General features: G+C 36.8%; 4 protein-coding genes and 1 long non-coding RNA gene across 6 annotated transcripts; 2 read left to right on the forward strand and 3 right to left on the reverse strand.

Annotated features, from left to right (window-relative positions):
* Nucleotides 1-410: 410 nt before the first annotated feature.
* LOC139108558 (ras-related protein Rab-34) lies at nucleotides 411-2,522 on the reverse strand. The gene is made up of 7 exons (XM_070666985.1): nucleotides 2,358-2,522; nucleotides 1,687-1,853; nucleotides 1,461-1,562; nucleotides 1,294-1,358; nucleotides 1,091-1,221; nucleotides 604-805; nucleotides 411-500 (listed from the first exon to the last, which is right to left on the reverse strand). The coding sequence occupies exons 1-7, from the start codon at nucleotides 2,418-2,420 to the stop codon at nucleotides 427-429; spliced, it is 804 nt and encodes a 267-aa protein (XP_070523086.1). The 5' UTR covers nucleotides 2,421-2,522; the 3' UTR covers nucleotides 411-426.
* A 310-nt stretch (nucleotides 2,523-2,832) lies between these two features.
* Rpl23a (ribosomal protein L23A) lies at nucleotides 2,833-4,478 on the forward strand. Its single transcript, XM_070666307.1, has 4 exons — nucleotides 2,833-2,984; nucleotides 3,424-3,725; nucleotides 3,922-4,049; nucleotides 4,143-4,478. Exons 1-4 carry the CDS (start codon nucleotides 2,951-2,953, stop codon nucleotides 4,402-4,404), a joined length of 726 nt encoding a protein of 241 aa, XP_070522408.1. The 5' UTR covers nucleotides 2,833-2,950; the 3' UTR covers nucleotides 4,405-4,478.
* LOC139108085 (uncharacterized) lies at nucleotides 4,474-5,748 on the reverse strand. 2 transcript variants are annotated; one of them, XM_070666224.1, is made up of 4 exons: nucleotides 5,467-5,748; nucleotides 5,208-5,390; nucleotides 4,923-5,134; nucleotides 4,474-4,758 (listed from the first exon to the last, which is right to left on the reverse strand). In XM_070666224.1, exons 1-4 carry the CDS (start codon nucleotides 5,579-5,581, stop codon nucleotides 4,474-4,476), a joined length of 795 nt encoding a protein of 264 aa, XP_070522325.1. In that variant the 5' UTR covers nucleotides 5,582-5,748. The 2 variants fall into 2 exon arrangements, with proteins under 2 accessions (XP_070522325.1, XP_070522242.1); XM_070666141.1 differs by having other exon boundaries at nucleotides 4,923-5,137; nucleotides 5,467-5,740.
* A 573-nt stretch (nucleotides 5,749-6,321) lies between these two features.
* On the reverse strand, nucleotides 6,322-17,552 carry LOC139107816 (F-box only protein 32). Its single transcript, XM_070665706.1, has 7 exons — nucleotides 17,414-17,552; nucleotides 10,364-10,410; nucleotides 10,013-10,062; nucleotides 9,620-9,806; nucleotides 9,321-9,496; nucleotides 8,981-9,231; nucleotides 6,322-8,907 (listed from the first exon to the last, which is right to left on the reverse strand). The coding sequence occupies exons 1-7, from the start codon at nucleotides 17,533-17,535 to the stop codon at nucleotides 8,709-8,711; spliced, it is 1,032 nt and encodes a 343-aa protein (XP_070521807.1). The 5' UTR covers nucleotides 17,536-17,552; the 3' UTR covers nucleotides 6,322-8,708.
* LOC139108712 (uncharacterized) lies at nucleotides 9,783-13,398 on the forward strand. Its single transcript, XR_011546714.1, has 3 exons — nucleotides 9,783-9,885; nucleotides 11,180-11,443; nucleotides 12,340-13,398. It is a non-coding gene; the product is annotated as an uncharacterized lncRNA (long non-coding RNA).
* Nucleotides 17,553-17,587: the final 35 nt, after the last annotated feature.

Consider the following 17,587-nt stretch of genomic DNA (forward strand, 5'->3'; position numbering starts at 1 on the left):
CGGCGATATCGGTTTGCTGTCCTTATTTTTCTTTTGTTTTTGTCGTTTCTCTTTCTCGTAGCCCGGAGCAATCATTTACAAGACGGTTAGTAACGAGACGCGTAACGAACGTTGCGCCGCGCGTGGTGACGCTCGACAAGCTGTTGCGCCAAATTTAAATGGCCGCAGACCGTTCTTTACTAGCATTCATGCATTCAACTGATACGCCGTCACTAGTTTATATATTTTATATCTAAACAATGGAAATCGTAAGTTTGCTAATGTAACCTGTAATTTGGCGACAAAGCTATCGTATACGATACCGCCGGCTTATAACCTTATTTAAGCATAAAATTGACAAGATTCGGCAAAGTACACTTAACATACTTTCTATCGTTCTTATTTACTTTGTTTCTAGTGATTTGAATGTTATTTAAAAGCCACTTGTCACGTCGAGCATCTAGAACACTTGGGCATCTTTTGTCGTTTTATCTCGGACTCCTTCGGCAGCTTTTTCAACGCTGGAAGAAGAATACTATCAGCTAATCGTTTTTACTTAGCAGATACTATTGTATGTTTTTTTTTTTTTTTATGCTGGTAAGAATCTCGTTAGATTTCACTTACTTATCGAGCCGATGTTGATCGGCTCAAGTTTCAAGCTCTGCATCTCCCGTAGGACCATCGCATGAAAGGAAAGTGCTGCGAGCCGCGTGAACAATTCAGCCACACCATTACCCGTTCTCGACGAGACCGCCCAATACTCTGCCCGCATTCGCCTTGCTGCCTCGATCGCTCGTTTCTCGATTATCTCATACACCGGATGAGACTGGCATATCGTAAAAAAGAAAACGCTCAACGAGAGGAATATTACAAGTAAAAGTTAGAAGAACTGAGTGGCTCCAGTTTCTATTAAATAGCAAATCTAATTTGATTGTAGTAAAGACTGTTAGGAATTGCACTAGATTTTTTTTTTTTATTTAATTACATGTTTTATAAAATCGAAAAAATATATTATGTAATGTCACTTTGAGAGATAATCCTTTAATTTTGTAAAAATAATCACCGGAGCCACTGAATTCTTACATTCCGTTTTTCAAAGAATAATATTTACTAATAGATCCTTTTTAGTGCCGACCAGAAAGATATGATAAGGACCAACATTGCTGCGATCTGCTTCATTCAACCATTGTTGACAATGCATCAGGGACATCAGGTTTCCCAGATCAAAGACGACTACAATCACTAAAAAGACAAAAGTTATACAACATGCAGATTAGGTGGATTAAAAGACTTTGAGAGAAAAGAGAAATTTACCATTGGCGCCGCGATAATAAGATGCCGCTATGGACTTGAATCTTTCCTGCCCCGCGGTATCCCATCTGCAAGTATTCCATTGTCTCAAATTACTAACATCGTTCGACACAGCGGTAATAATTAAGCATTTACAAACGCATCTAAAAAACGCTCATTAATTTTGTTACATTTGCAGGTGGAAAGGCACGCCGAGGATGTCGAATCTCTCTACCTCGAAATCCACGCCGATGGTGGCCTTGTAATTGTTATTAAAGGATCTGTGGCAGAATCTGCGTAAAAGATTAATTAAGCTTATTTTTACTATCTAAATCTTAGGATTACTTCCGAAAGGAACAATTAAAGTGTTTTATAGCTTAGCAAACAGATATGATGGCTATTTGTTAAAATGATTACCGATTTACTAAGGACGTCTTGCCGACGGCAACATCACCGATGACGATCGCTTTAGAGATGCGTAGAGTGAGGCTCTTGCTTTCACAAATCCGTCTAATCAAACTGCCAAAATCGCTCTCATCGTACGGTGTAGCCTCCGATGAAAAAGATGGTGGCCAGTCAGTAATCTGGGGAAGAATAATTAAAGGTATTATCATTCATTAAACATGTTTTTTAAAGTTATAACATGACGGAAAAGACAAAAAGCTAATATAAAAGTTAAATACTAAACGTAAAATAAACAGAGAACAGAGGAGAAGAAAAGCATTGCCAATTCTGCTTCTCCGTTTTTATAATTTATTATAAAATGAAGATTTATGTGTTAGATAAAAAGTATCGAACACATGTTACATAGTAAAAAATAAAAAGTGATGAATAAGTTTTGTAAATTACGACACTGAAAAACTTGGTAGAAAAATTTAGATATATAGTGAAATTAATTAAACTTTGTACGCACAAACAAATGGCGATACAAATAAGAAAAAATAATAGTAATTATTATATATATAAAATTATATTTGCACACTTAGCTAAAGATTAAAAAAAAAAAAAAAAAGAACAGAGAAAAAGATGTAGACATACGTTCCACGTTCATTCAGGTGTTTATTCACACGAACAAATTTTTAGTTTACCTGCCTTTCGTCGTGGGCCTCTTCTTTTATCATTTTGTAAACCGCGGAGCGCGTTTCTAACATGTTCTTATTGCGAGTTTAATTTTTTTTTATTATATATGTATGTATATATTTTTTCTTTTTTTTATGTGCTATTGCACAAGTGCGGTTACATGTCGACTGATCCGTTTATGCGTATTTTTCAGCCAAGGCGCAGTTGATTTCCGCTTGAATAATCGGGAAAACATTGGTTGCTGTGGCAGGTGTTTGCCTGCAACACGTGGGGAAGACTTGTGCAGGTGTGATTGCATACAAAATATATGTATATCTACATCTACATATATATATAGCGCGACAATAATAATTAAACATTTTGCTTGGATTGATGAACTTTCAATTTAACTTACAATCGCTTTGCAGATTTTCCGTAGGAAAAAGATTGCAATTAGGTAGTTTATCTTAAATGGTTCAGATTTAGTTCGCATTAGCCGCCCGATTAATTCACCGGAAATCAGCCAAAGTCGCCCTCTGTACTATTTTGCTCAAAGACTGACGTAGTCCGGGCCAGTCGAGTTTCATGCTTCCGCCACGGTTCGTCGTTCTTTTCTAGTAAAATGGCACCGAAACCGAAGCCTACGGAGAAGGCAGGTGAGATTCGACAACAATTCGCTCGTTCTTTTACTTCTCGAACACACGTTATTCCTGAATAAACCGCGTCGATTAGACAGGAATGTGGCGATGTCGCACCTTGACTCGGACTTGAAGAACTTGATACCATAACCATGTGAATGAACGAACACGTGTTCACGTTGACAATCCTCGAAGAAATACCTCGCGTTATTTTATTCTCTCGTTTCTTCGAGTTATACTTTTTTTTTTATCGCATGAAGTACTTCTCCGGCAATTTATTTGATACAACATTTGCGTGTATATAACCTATAAAATAGAAGTAGGGAAATTAAAAATGAGATTAAGATGTGTTATTGTTTTTGAACATAAGGCAAGTTTCCGTCACACTTTTAATTCTTATTTAATTTTTGCTTATGTTCCCTCAATTGCTTGATCTAATTTTGATTTTTCTGTTTAGGCAAGCCTGCAGAGAAAAAAACAGAGAAGAAGGCTGAAAAGAAACCAGCCACAGCAGCTTCTACGTCAAAAGTGACAAAGCAACCTGCAGCTGCAAAGCCTGCTGCTGCAAAAAAACCTGCAACTCCTAAACCAGCAGCTGCTGCTAAACCAGCTGCTAAGCCCGCAACCAAGCCTGTAGCTAAGGTTGCCAGTAAGCCATTGATTAGCAAGCCAAAAAAGAATGTACAGGCTGCCAAGAAGACCCCAAAGGGTGGGAAACCAGCAACTCCCCTTCAAAAAGCTCTCAAAGCACAGAAAAAGGTGCTTGAAAATGAAATTTTATTACAAATTATTTGTTTTTCTCATATTTTGTAAAATATCAATGATGATTTTGAGTGTGGGAATCTCTTTGAAATATAATGAAAACATAACACCGCTGAAATAATCCAAGAGTACATTGACAAGTAGGCATATGTTACATATCACATATTTAACAATTGCATCTTTTACTTTGTAGATCTTGAAGGGTGTTCATGGCTCTCGTGTGCGGAAGATCAGGACGTCCGTCCACTTCCACAGGCCAAAAACATTTAGGCCACCAAGGAATCCAAAATATCCACGTAAATCTGTGGCAAACAGGAATCGGTAAAGACTTGAAACTCTGTTTTAAACCCTACAAATAAATCGGCATAATTTTCTTTTGAGAATCTGTTGTTGCATTACTGTTTAATATTTCAGCATGGATGCATTTAACATCATAAAGTTTCCATTGACGACGGAAGCAGCAATGAAAAAGATTGAGGATAACAATACTTTGGTCTTTATCGTGCACACCCGCGCCAACAAATACCACATCAAGGCATCGATCAAAAAGTTATATGACGTTGACGTAGCGAAAGTGAACACTTTGATCAGGCCCGATGGTAAAAAGAAGGCGTACGTGCGTTTAACGCGCGACTACGACGCGCTCGATGTCGCCAACAAAATCGGCATCATATAATTTCTCTTACTTTTTGTTTAGAAATAAAATAACGTCTTGTATTAAAAAAAATAAAACAATACAGACAGATTAAATTTCCTTCTCATCTTTATTATCTGTGTATCTTTGGCGAATAATGGTGTTCAACCACGTTAATAATTTCTTATTATACATTTCCTCGGTTATACACTTGAGAGACATTGCAAATACAATTATTCTTGAATGCTCAATAAAGTCTGCAGTAACTTTTTCAGGTACCTTTTGAAACTGAGTATCAATAGTTGGGTATCCAATGACATATACGTAATCAAGTGGCTGGATTGTTTTACCTAATAAACCACCATTTGTTTCCTGTGACCATTTATTCTCTAAAACCTATTAAAAACAATTACGTATGTATTATTTTAATAAACATCTGTTTCAAGAATATTTTCCTCTTTTCAGGTTTGATTCAGTTTAATTGTATATTTACTTAATTATATAAATTGTGATTAATAATAACAAAATTAAAACACAAATAATAATTTTTACACCCTTACAGCTATATCATGTGGAGATACGTTGCGTGGATAACTGAAATGTGGACGTATATCAGGAAACTTTTTTAGACTACTTTTATCAGCTTTTGCCCCAAAGGTTTTCAAATTTTCAGCCTCGTTTCTATATTTCTCATTAATCTCATTTCTTTGTTTCAACAGAGACTTGTATTCTTGCAACTTGTAATTCACTTGTATCACTCCTGTCCCATCCTCTACTGCAAAAAAATTTCAGTTTAATCTTACATATTTATAAATTTGTCAATAACCTTGTCTCTCATTTCTTACTTGTCAGAAACAGATCCTTAACACTGTGCTTAACGTTCGTGACAATTCCAACCAGCTCGATCTTACGCACTTTAATGTAAGGCATATTGAACGGATGAAAGCTTATATAGCGATTATCTTTGAAAGGCACTAGTCGATGCAATTCCATGACAAGCATTGGGCCATTAAATGTTACTTGCGAACCTGAAATTAAAATTGACATTGTCTCACGTGTCAATATACTTAATACCGCAATCGAGAACAAATTAATTCTCCTCACCTGTCTTGATGTTGACACCCGGCCATTCTTTCTTCGACGAAAGAGTCTTCTGATGATCGTCATACTCATCTCTACTGAAAGTGGTAATGCCATTTGCTGTTCTTCCGCCAAGCATCTCGAGATCCACGTTTAACCTTCCTTACAAGATTCCTCTCGTCACATTTCCGCCGTTTTCCCGAATAGTTCTTGCTGGCTCTTGCAATGCAAGTGCTCGCAAGAATCGCCAAAAGTTGCAGAACTAACGTAAAGTATTTAAAACAAAGAACCCGCTCAACGTTCAACAGATTCAACTCGCTAATATCATTTTGAATTACCTTCCGTTGTTCTACTGTAAATGGTTTCATTTAGTTGGCGTGGGTAATGTATATAGTTCGTCGGTAAAGAAACGCGCTTTCTGTCCATCGAATTTTTCAACAACTAAAAAAAGAATTCATTTGTCTAACGGTTGCCTACTCATGCCTAACTAAAAGAAATTATTGGAGTACGCTTGGCAAAATCTTAATTGACGTGATAATATAAACAGGAACAACCTGGTTGATTTATATCTATCGTCAAAAGTTAGAAGTTAAAAAGATAAGAAAGGTAAAGTATAAATTAAATTGAGACTTTCCATATTTTTCACGCAAGAATTTTTAGGTGATGTCTATGCGAATCTAAATGAAATCACGTTCGAGGAAAAGATCTCAATTTTGAAATTGAAGTTACAATTAAGTATCGAAATGATTAAAACAATCACGAAGATAAGGGTTACATTAATCGACTCCAGCATTTATATATATTTAAATAAAGTTTATTTTGAAGCATTTTGCACAACACTGCTCTACACATCTGCTTACGTAAGTAAAATAATCCTGATTCACAAGATCCGCTTCCATATATTTCGTAAATTTATATGTACACACCTTGCAGAGACCAAGTTCGTTGGATTATTTTAATATACATAATGAGCTGCCCCAGGTTTCTTGGATCTTTCTCTCTGCGATTTTGGTCGGCTTCTCGATTAATGACTAGGTCAGTATACAGTTTCATTTCATGCAGCGATATATGCAAGTACGGTCACGAATAATAAAACGGCGAATATCAAAAAAACTCGTCTCGTCGCTACGCGGAAAAAACGTCGCGTTGTCGTCTCTTGTCTGCTAAATGCAATAGCATCCGGCTTTGGCAGTATGATTTTTTTTTTCATTTTCCGATTATAGGTGCGCATGATCGTTACCAATTTATCGTTTTCTTTTTTTTTCTTTTTTTTTGTTGCTTATTAATACAAGTAATATATCGTAACTTAGGTCTTTTTGAAAAATTCATCGACACCTTACAGCCTTGAATACACGCACGTGTACGCGCGGCAAGTAATGCAAATGTAAGTTCTATCTTGCAAACAAACATACGGAGCATTGAAAGTTCAAACGCACGCTATCTTTCTGTATTGCTTTAACTGTGACACCCTGTATAGGCGATGACGGAATCCCCGTCCGTTTTTCGAGCGACAATAATAATAATTCACGTTTTGTACTTTGTAAGTTAGCTACAAGTTCATCACAACGCTTGGACATCGAGCTGTCCTTTGGAAATTCACGATAGCAACGCCATTTCTACAGCCAGTCAGTCAGAGAAATTCCTTAGAATCTGTCTGGAGACAGATTCATAGGAGTACTAGACTGATTGCACTTATCAATTCTTTACATCGCTGCAAGATAAACAACAAAAGTAAGAAAGAAAATATTGCACCGAAAGACAGTAGCTTATATATACATATATGTATAAATATAAAGAATGAAAGTCGACGTGCGATATTCTTTGGCGCGATGGACGTTTTACCATTGGATAAATAAGAATAGCACGAACGCAAAACATACATTTTTTTATAATTAATTTAAATGCTAATCCGAAAATGCAATAGGACCGTAAAAAGCACTAAAAATATAATTGTCTACAAAACTTGTCCTGCTGTCCGACAAGTATGATATTTTAAAAACGCTCTTGCACGATGGCTTTTTTTCTATCATCCTTGCGTTGCATTTTAACGTCGGCGAAATAATTCTGTATTGACGGAAGAAGAGAATTCTTAAGAATTCCTCGAGAATAAATTAGATTGTCTTCGTTGATATCGTATAGAAAAAATAATTTGACGCTTGGAGCACATTTTCGCGAGTGAACAGTCGCGAGAAAATTATATTTCCTTTTCTCTTTTTAAAGTTAAGATCGAGCTCGTTTTAAGTGATGAAAAAAAATTGCTCTTACTACAGAAAGCCAAATCTGCTTCGAGATTTCTCGTTAGCAAACATTTAATAAATTGATGAAAGACTCGCGAAGGCTGATACTGCTATCAGCGAAGACGTACTTTGAAAGGTGCTAAGATCACACGTAGTCATTTATCAGTTTTAAATACCAAAAGCATGCTGGTATAAATCGATATAATCATTTTATGCAATTTTTTTTTTGAATGGGCGCCCGACGACTTTTTTTTTTCCATCACAAACAACATTATTACACGACTAGTATCTACTCGCTACAACAGTAATTTGAAGGATACTGGAAATATCCTTCCCTTATCGTTTTTAGAACGTATTCATAGGAATCTCGAAGCAAAGAAAACCCAGATGAAGAATCTCATATTACACGGGAGATTCCGTCAACCAGAAAATACAAATTGCACTCGATCAAGATATATGAGCCTGATGAAATGGAAATCAGTTAGGATTAACGATCAGAGAAAGTTCGAAATCGACTTTTCTTCGATAAAACCCGAGCGTGTTAATTATGAAGCAATTAAAGCTAGACCATAAAAAAAGAATTGATCTCGGAGTGGCAGGCACACGTGTCAGTGTTTTCCTGGTTCTGGGCGGCTTTTGAATCCTCCCAATTGTCAAGCTTGTTTATTAGATAAGTAGGCCTTTCCGGATAAAGTCGGTGTCGAATTTCTCAAAGAAGGTATTCCCAATACTGATATCTATTTTCCAGAATCATACTGGTATACTGAGAGACAGAAGAGAAAGAATATATCTCAAGTTAAATATATTTTTCAGAAGGTAACGTCTTAAAGTCTCTCTCTAAAATGCAGCGCAACATTTTTAACCATTATTTTACTTTTTTTTTCTTCCCATATGTACAACATTCATCCCGTCAAATAGCATTTATTCATAGCGCCAGTTATGTCGCTATTTTCGCTTTTTCTGCGCGCACATATACACACACGCACTATCCTTACGCGCTTTTCTAATATACTCGTGTCGTGAAAGCTTTCACAGCGAGAAAAACTTGAGAAAAGTCTGCGGAGGGATCGGCACGTGGAGGGACGCCTGGTCGACGTCTGCTAGTTTCTCTTGAAATGATGGATCTTGGTCCGCGATGCAGGGATGGCCCAGCGACCGCCAGAACAAGCAACGGCAATTACGGCATAACTGTATCATTTCGGCGTATTCTTCTCGCAACCCGAACGATCTGAATAAAATAAAATATGTCGAGCAAAAAATTTTGAATGCCGCTAAAGAGTTTACAGGTAAAACGATTATACCTTCGAGCGATAGTGAATATAGTTTTCCAGTCTTTTCCAGGATTATTTTGTCTGGTGGTAGCGATTTGTTGCGGCGTGAAATGGTACTGGGCGAGCTCGCGCCAGATTCGCTGTTCTTGCGCCAAAACGGCAAGGTGTTCGCATGCTTCGGACGAGGCTTCGATGTCTAAAGGATCACTCAAGCGTAGGAGGATCTCTCGACGGCACTCAGGCGGTAGATCCGACCATTGAGGTTGTTGCTCCTCGTCCGGCTATAATAACTCGTTCATTATTAATCAATCTCATTATGAATATTTTTTGTAAAAAGTAGAATCGTTGTTAACTTTAACTTTTTAAATACCTGGGTGATAGTAATGGACGAGGCAATCTGTAAAATTCTCTCCAGAGCTGCTTTATGTTTTTCCCATAAGATAACAGATCCCAAGGGTCTACCACCCCAGCAACAACCAGCACTAAAAGCTCGAACTCTCTCTATGAGTCGCCGCAACTTTCCTGTCTGTTGTTGTGACAGTGATACTAAAATAATACAACAAGAGCAGCTAGAGATATTAATAAAAAAAAAAAAATATTATAAAACAGTCAATTTAAGAATAAATTCTCTCATCTAAAAATTATTATAAGCTAATAAAATTCTTTTACCTTCCAGAGCAACTTCTTCGAGCATATTGAAAAGCACTCTTTGAGCGCATCCGCTAAGACCACCCATGCTGTGACTGACCAGGAGATCCAGGAGACGGACTATATAATTGAATCGACGGCAGTCATGAACCGCGGACAGGAAATCCAGCCTCTTCAGGGCGTCACTCAGGCCATTGAAGCCAGCAATCTGTAAATTTAGGAACGGATAATGATCCCGTGTCGCTACAATGTCTAAGTATAGGAGATACAGGAGACGTCGACAGTTTGTAAGTATTTTTTGCTCTTTTTTCTTACTCGCCGCACTCAATCTGTCTCTATCGAGCAAATCCTAGTCTCTTTCCTCTTGTACAAGGTTGTGTCTAAATTAAGATCGGGCCGGAAGGAGTCACTCACCTCACGTGTACACTTCAGTGTAATGTGACAATGTGGTTGGACGGCGTTTTCTAAAATTTAAGAAAAATACTTGTCGACCACAGATCTTTACAAAGATTATCGTTTTACTAAAATTATTGTTTCTATTGCTATCTTTATGCAGAATAATTACTTAATTTCGACACATTAATTAAAATTTTTTCATATTTTAAAAATTGAGATAAGATTTAATCACTAATATTGCAACAAAATAACTTTAAAAAAAAAAGATTATGATAAATTTGTATTTATAATATAATTATAGCTAATGAAGGTCTCACATCAGCTAAAATCGATAAGTCCTCAAGTTTTAATATGAACTGCGCTATTTACCTTTTTTCTTGTCCTTCTCCTTTTTATCACCGGCATCTTTTTCGCCGCTGTAAGGAAAAGTAATGCGCTCGTTAGATATAACATTATAAAATATAGAGAATTGATTAAATTAAGAAACACAAAATTTCACCGTTTACAAAAAGACTTTTACTGTGACTGGGAGCACCGACTAGATTTGATTAGAGATGGGAGTCATCAGTATTACCGTTATACGTAATCGACGAAAAAGAAAGGCGTGTAGGCGTTTATGTCTACGATATAATCAGTAAAATCAGGCCACGACAAATCTGTCTCGAATGTGGTACCTTCACCGCCGTCAATAGACTGTAATTGCTATATAACATGATCATAATTGGCATGGACACACCTTGTAAGTGGACATTAATGATCACTTTCATCGATTACAATAACGTTCTTATTTCAGTCACGATTCATTATAAGTTCAAAAGAGCAGAAAAATGCATTGAATTTCCAGCGATCATATTAGTCATCACACGTTACTGTAGGATGACTCCATAGTTTCTTAATAAATATTTCATCGGATATTCAGTCTTTTATAAGCTCGCTTTAAAATATGAAGTTCGATATTCGAAAGAAAAATCTAATAACGTTATGTCGAATTTAAATAGAAATCGCGAGATATTAAATTTCTGTAATGAATACTCTGTTCACTGTAGTTTTCCAGATTATTTTCGTTAGAAAAAAAAACTAACAAATAAGATGTTCTTTTTTTTTTACATTTAGATACGTTTTGTTGCACTAATTAATATGATGATTCTGTTTACGCAAGTAACTGCGACGAATGTTCTATTATAGGGACTCAACGATGACCTTGTACGTTAACTCGTGCATATATTCGCATACAACAGCTTCACGTGAGGGACGTATTTGTGATTTTTCCGCCTGAACGACATTGAATGCGGGGGAGCATTTTCGATTTAAATGCATCGATCGGTGGAACGTGCCCTTGCCCTTTCAAATCTCGGGCCCGGCGAGGCGTTTAAGGTCGCCGAATTGCCCAGAGGGGACTTAACATTAATCAGCTTACATGGAGATGAAGGGTGATGGAGAGAAAGAGAGGTAGTTATCTTGTATCATTAGTCTACAAAGTTACATAATAAGTATTATTTTGTAGTATTCATTACAAGAGATCAACCATAGACACGCGTTTGTACGCGTATAACGAATAAAGAACCATAAATGTGGAAAATTCCTTAGTACAGTGTATAATATCGATAACTTGGAACTAGAACGATCAATGTCATGTCAATGTTCTATGGTTTGTAGGTAGAAGGACAAACATATATTGAAATATACGGTTTGACGTCATATTATTCACAGTGTTAAGATTGCTCGTTTTATTTTAGTAATAAACCGGTTAATAAACATTGATCAAACGATTAAATCAGGTTATCAATTACGAATAATTAAAAAACGAAAACTTTTATGCTTTGATAATATTTAAATCATAATGTCAGGTTTCACGATTTTCTGATTAATAATAAAAAAGTTTTACCTTAATAAATGTTATCTCGACAACATTTATAGCATAGAAATTATTACCAGCGAGTGACATAGTTCCAAGTTATAAGTACAATACGCTGATAGATGATAAATATGGCTTAAAAAGTTGCTTTCATTCTGTCATTTCTCTTTCTGGTACCGCGTCGTAAAAGGACACCGGTTATTTTAGTTTTCTGCGATATGCAAAGACTGATGTACAACGCAAATACATTTTCTGTACTTGAAGTATCATTGCATCGTTTGGTTTTATGGTACAAAACGGATAAGCTAGATAAAAATTTCTAAAAATGTAGAGGCAATGGTTTGAAGAAATTTGACGTTGAAAAATAGGCTTATAGTAATGCAGAGAGTAATAGTGATGGAATAACTAAAAAGACTTGCGTGAAAGATTGTTTTCAAATTTAGATCATATATAACTTCGTTATCGATTGACTCATTCTCTGTTGTTTCAGAATGTGAAAAACAAGACTGTTTTCGAGAATTACTTTCCGTGAAACGAAATAAATCCAGGATATATATACATGTACTAAACGATAGGCCAAGAATAGAAAAAAATATAGAGAAAGCATAAGAAGCTGCACTGCTGCTTAAAAATACGACAAAACGTAAGTTTAATTATAAACACTCTTATTAATAATATAATTGTACCTATTTTTATTATATCTGTTACCTTTAATTATTTGTTTTTAACGTGTACATTTTCTATTTAATGTTCTAATATTTTATTTAAATCTTGCAGGTCAGGCCAGTCTGCTGTGTAAGTTGGACAATAAGGATAGATAATGGTGATTTTTTACGAGATAATACCGCACGGAAAGAAATACTATACAGACCAGCGACAGGTTTATACTTCGTAACGTGCGAATAATTAATTCACAGATACAGAGATCGGCCGGTACGAAACTTTTACTTCTACCGAGTTCACCGACCCTTCTGTGGTGCACGCACCACGTCTAACTCTAATCCCGTCCAGGTTGAGAAAATGCGCGTAGGATGGCTATATGGTTGAATCGTTGAAATAATGGCGCTGGCGGGCGCATCGGCCGTATGTTAAGTCAACGAGGGAAACGGAGAAAACTAGTTTTAAATCCTATCGCACGCAAACACAATACTTTCCAGCCGTTTCATGTAACTGTATCAGGATTATTGCGTGTGTAGGAATGATAATATCGGTAAAAAAAAGCTGCCTTATTAATTCACGACAATCAGGTCGACTCTGATCCCGGCGTAAAGATATTTTATGTAAGTGTTTGTAAAGGTATAAGACTTTAAATTTAATGAAGACATCCTTATAATTCTAATAACTTTCAAGAAGAAAGCGATCCCGTTTTATTCCGTTTGAGGAAATTCTTTCGAAACCTTTTATTCTCATTTAGAAGTCGTGAGAAAATCAAATTAAATGAGTGGAAGAGACACGACTTGCATGCTTTAAAGTAAAAAAAATATATATAAATATATAAACACGCTTTTCCACTTCGAATAATTCTTTAAACTATTTTTCTAGTTCCTGTTGTTATTGTGCAGAATATCGTGGTCGACAGCTTCAACGTGAATCCACATACGACGAGACCGCGCTGCCTAACTGAATTTATCAAGGCTGTGTTCGTATTCTGTGAAGAGAATTACGAATTGGCGCAGGTCACGTTAGTAGGTGGGTCATGACCCACTTCCGCACTGGCAAGACACGCGCCAACATTTTCCCATTTTCAGAATTTGACCTAGCCCGCTCAAGGATACCAAATCCCATCGACGAAAAAGCGAAATGATTTCTCCTGCGAACGGATCTTCACAGAGATTCACAGCTTTGTCAACGGCAAACATCGAGAGATACAATTCGTGCTCAATTCAATTTTCTTCTGTAAGACAAATTACTTTAACTTGAATATTTGATTGAATTTTTTTACTAGCAAAACTTTGAATTCAAACTTCCGGTAAATTTAATTAATTTTACATTTCTTTTCCGTAGCTCGTCTTTACTCAGCGTGAAGGGAAAGAACGGGCAAGATGTTTTTTTCAACGAGTGCGAGAAAGCGCGACGAAGTAACGTTCTGTCGATGGTTGCACCACGGTGAGTTTCACATTAGGTTGACTGTTGTACTTGTAAAATCTTTGTAAAATTGAAACACATTGAGAATATATAAAAATAAATATAAGAAAATATTTCAATCAACTATAATTATAATATGCTAAATTCAGAATATGTATATGAAAATGGAATTCTTGAGTTCGTTTATAACATGGTGATTGGTGATTAATTTGCGATGATTTTTTTTTTCAATTACGTAACTTATTTCGAAATATTTCATGACATAATCTATGAAATAACCATTATGTGATAACTGGGTCATTATTATTATATTCCGGTACTATAATACATCGCAATTAACTCGACGATAATGTAAAAATAGATGACATTATTAACAACAAATATTTAATGTGTTTGAAATAATATGTTTCATGACAAGAATATTTACGGTATAACGGAATACACTAATGAAAGGATTGCAGGTTGCCTGTTGCGTGAATATGTATATGTACATATTCGAGACTTTACGTTTGCAAAAAAATCCGGATACATGCACGCACGTGTTATTAATTACAAGCACGAGGGACACTGCACAGAACTGCACGAATTGAAAAAGAAATATTTTGAACAACGTAAGATGCCAAATGTTCACCAGTATCTGACGGTAATCTAATAAAAATAAACGGAAGATACATCCGCAATTAAGTGTTAAGCATTATAAATGTTGGTACGTATCCATTATTTGAACTTACAGCAAACTAATTATCAAATTTCAGATGAGAACGTAGAAGTAGCTCGACTCTGGACTATTATCCGAAGCTAATACACAGAAGCAGCAGTGCAATGCGTTTTACTACCTTAGAAAACTTCTAGCCGTCACGGAAGCGTAATAATAAGAAGCAATTATCACATTCGCGTTGCGAATCGATCGGCCTACTGCAGGTTGCCATAAATCCGGCATAAAATCGACGATTTAAGAGCATCAGCGTTACACACAATAAATCTGTGTAATGTTTCTTCTAGGAATGAAATGACGTCTTTAGCCTTCTAGAAGAGAAAGTTTTTGACCAATCTAGAAACTATAATAATCAGGTCTCGGCTATGATAAATTATTATTTAATAATACATTATGCTTTAGGCGTGGAAAGTATTAATTTAAATGGTAATACTACGCGCATTCATAAAAATATTGCAATTCGAATTAGGCTCGTTGCTGTTGTCTCGGCTGACAATTGTTTTTCTAAATGATTCAACTATAATTCGCATCACTCTCTCAATTTCTCAAGTCGAGCTTATAAGCGGAATTAATGCGCAAGTAACAAGAACGATCGATCGCGTATTGCTCTTAATCAAGATCACACGTGCTGGAATGCTCGCCAGTCGCGATATTTACGAGGCGTAGTAGATCGCGGAGGAAGAGAATATTTACGGGATGCAGCTGTTTCCAGATTACGCGCACTTGGCGGAAGCAAAGAATCGTGCCGCGAATCTTTGACAGCGCGTTCACGGGCGCGGAGCTCGATGTGCTGCGATTCTAATTATCTAAGTCTGTCACGGTCACAAACACAACTGGTGCAACGAGCACAATAAGCTCAATATCCGGATGAAGACATTGCGATACACGGCTGTTCCGGCGATCGTTCCGAGGACGCGTCAATGTCTTCGACAGATCTCGAGATAATTGCAAACTATTAATTTTAATCTTGAAAGTATAAGCGTACAAACACAGTTATAAGTTTTCAAGTAAACTGTACGAGTAGATTAATAATTATATATTTTAGTTTTAGGTATCAAGTTACTTACATATATATTTACAAATATTTTTGTTAAAGTCTAATTAATTTTTGAGAAATTGAGTATTAAGAAACCTCTAAATGTTATATTCTTTCGCTGGATGTAACATTGTTGTCCGTATAGAGAAAAATAATTGTCTCCGTGCGACACATAATAGCCCGATGCCATTTGCGTGATTTTTGAACAATCTCACGCGCAAAGCGTTCAGGCTGATCGCGCTGATAAAAATCTAGACACGTGAATCGGTTTCGATATGTTGAGTGAACGTCGTTGCATGATTTTTGCGCGTATATACACCGCGGTGACTGCGAAATAACTTTTATTTTCAATTCGTGCTATATTACAGAGGAACAGGTTTTAAGATTTTATTTTCTATCGCAAATTGGAAATGTCAGAGACTGCCAATTAATTTTACGTTAGCGAGATTATTTGGATTTCGCGTTTGAATGAAATAGAATTTTGATTCAAGAGCAAAAAGGCGTAACGTGTTGAAACGTGAATAATTTAAGCCCACAAGCTCGAATGTTACTAGTTTCGTTATTTTTACTTATTCTAATATATTTTTAACGCATTGCAGAGAGATAAAAAGTTACTTCTACACCGACGAGAGACGCTGGAAATGGCATCACCCAACGCAGGCTGCAGCGCGGAGCATCGACGATCAATTCGAACCCCAATCACGTCAACTTGAAGAACGGTAAGAGATAGCACAATGAAAAATGACTGAACGATACAATAAGCCTAGCTCTTTTACTAACTGTGCTCTATGTATTGCTGCATTTTTTTATTTTTACAACGATTTTATATTTAATTATCTTTCATTACTACTATATTTGCTATTTTGGTATTCAAATTAACTAATTTACGATGAGTAAAGAATGTCATATTTGACAATTCTTGCTTCAAGAATGGACCCGCGTATTCTTAATTAACGATGATTTTATTATAGATTAAAGCGTGACTCAAAAGAACGAACTATATGACTTCGCGTCGCGTATCGCGCGTTTTGCGTCTTACATATCAATTCAATTTGAATAGTTATGTTACACGCGAGCTTGAAAATTATCCGTATCGCGACTCGCGTGAGCCAGCTGGATGACATGGTATCACCCGCGGGTCTCGTGTTGCAGGATTAGCAATAGACTTGCGCAAGGACGCTCTCCGTACAGCCTCGTGACAATCGTAAATTGTAACAGAAGCTGATCAGCCTCGCAAAATATCTCCAGTAAAGATAAAGATCAAATGGTAACAAAGAAACGTTGACATTCTTATCTCGTTTGATTCAAGCATTTGTGATCGCGTGCGATTAATTATTTCATTATTACAAGTGAATCATTAGGGATTTCTGCGCAAATGGAGCAACAATTTAGAAGACAATAGCTACAACGAGAACAAATTTTGAATCTTGGGATCATCGCGGATAAAGAGGACCCGTCGTATCCGAAAGGGTGTCACATTCTCGCGAGATTAATGGAGTCTGCGAGCACTCCGCGTGCCAGGACGCTCCGGATGTAAACAAACGGAGCTGTCAGTCGGATCGATGTAAATGCTGGAAGTAACAGCTGTGCGCCGCGTCGAGTCGCGAAACGGACAAAGAACGCGACGGAGTTAAGTGCGAGAGAAGAAGGAGGCGACGAGCGGAAAGGAGAGAACTCGATGCGAGCGAGCGAGAGAGCGAGCGAGGAGAGAAAACGACAATGACGTACCGTAGGAGAAGCGAGAGGGTTTTGTTGTTGGCACACTCAAGGATCTTCTTCTTTTCCCAGCCCTCGACTGTCTTCACCCATTCCTCGCCTGGACTGCGCCAGTCCTTGGATATAAACGGCATCTTCGGTTAGGAAGGCGGGCGACGACGCGACGATGACAACCAACAACAACGA

The sequence above is a fragment of the Cardiocondyla obscurior genome, linkage group LG01, assembly GCF_019399895.1.
Source record: "Cardiocondyla obscurior isolate alpha-2009 linkage group LG01, Cobs3.1, whole genome shotgun sequence".
Classification (NCBI taxonomy): Eukaryota; Metazoa; Arthropoda; class Insecta; order Hymenoptera; family Formicidae; genus Cardiocondyla; species Cardiocondyla obscurior.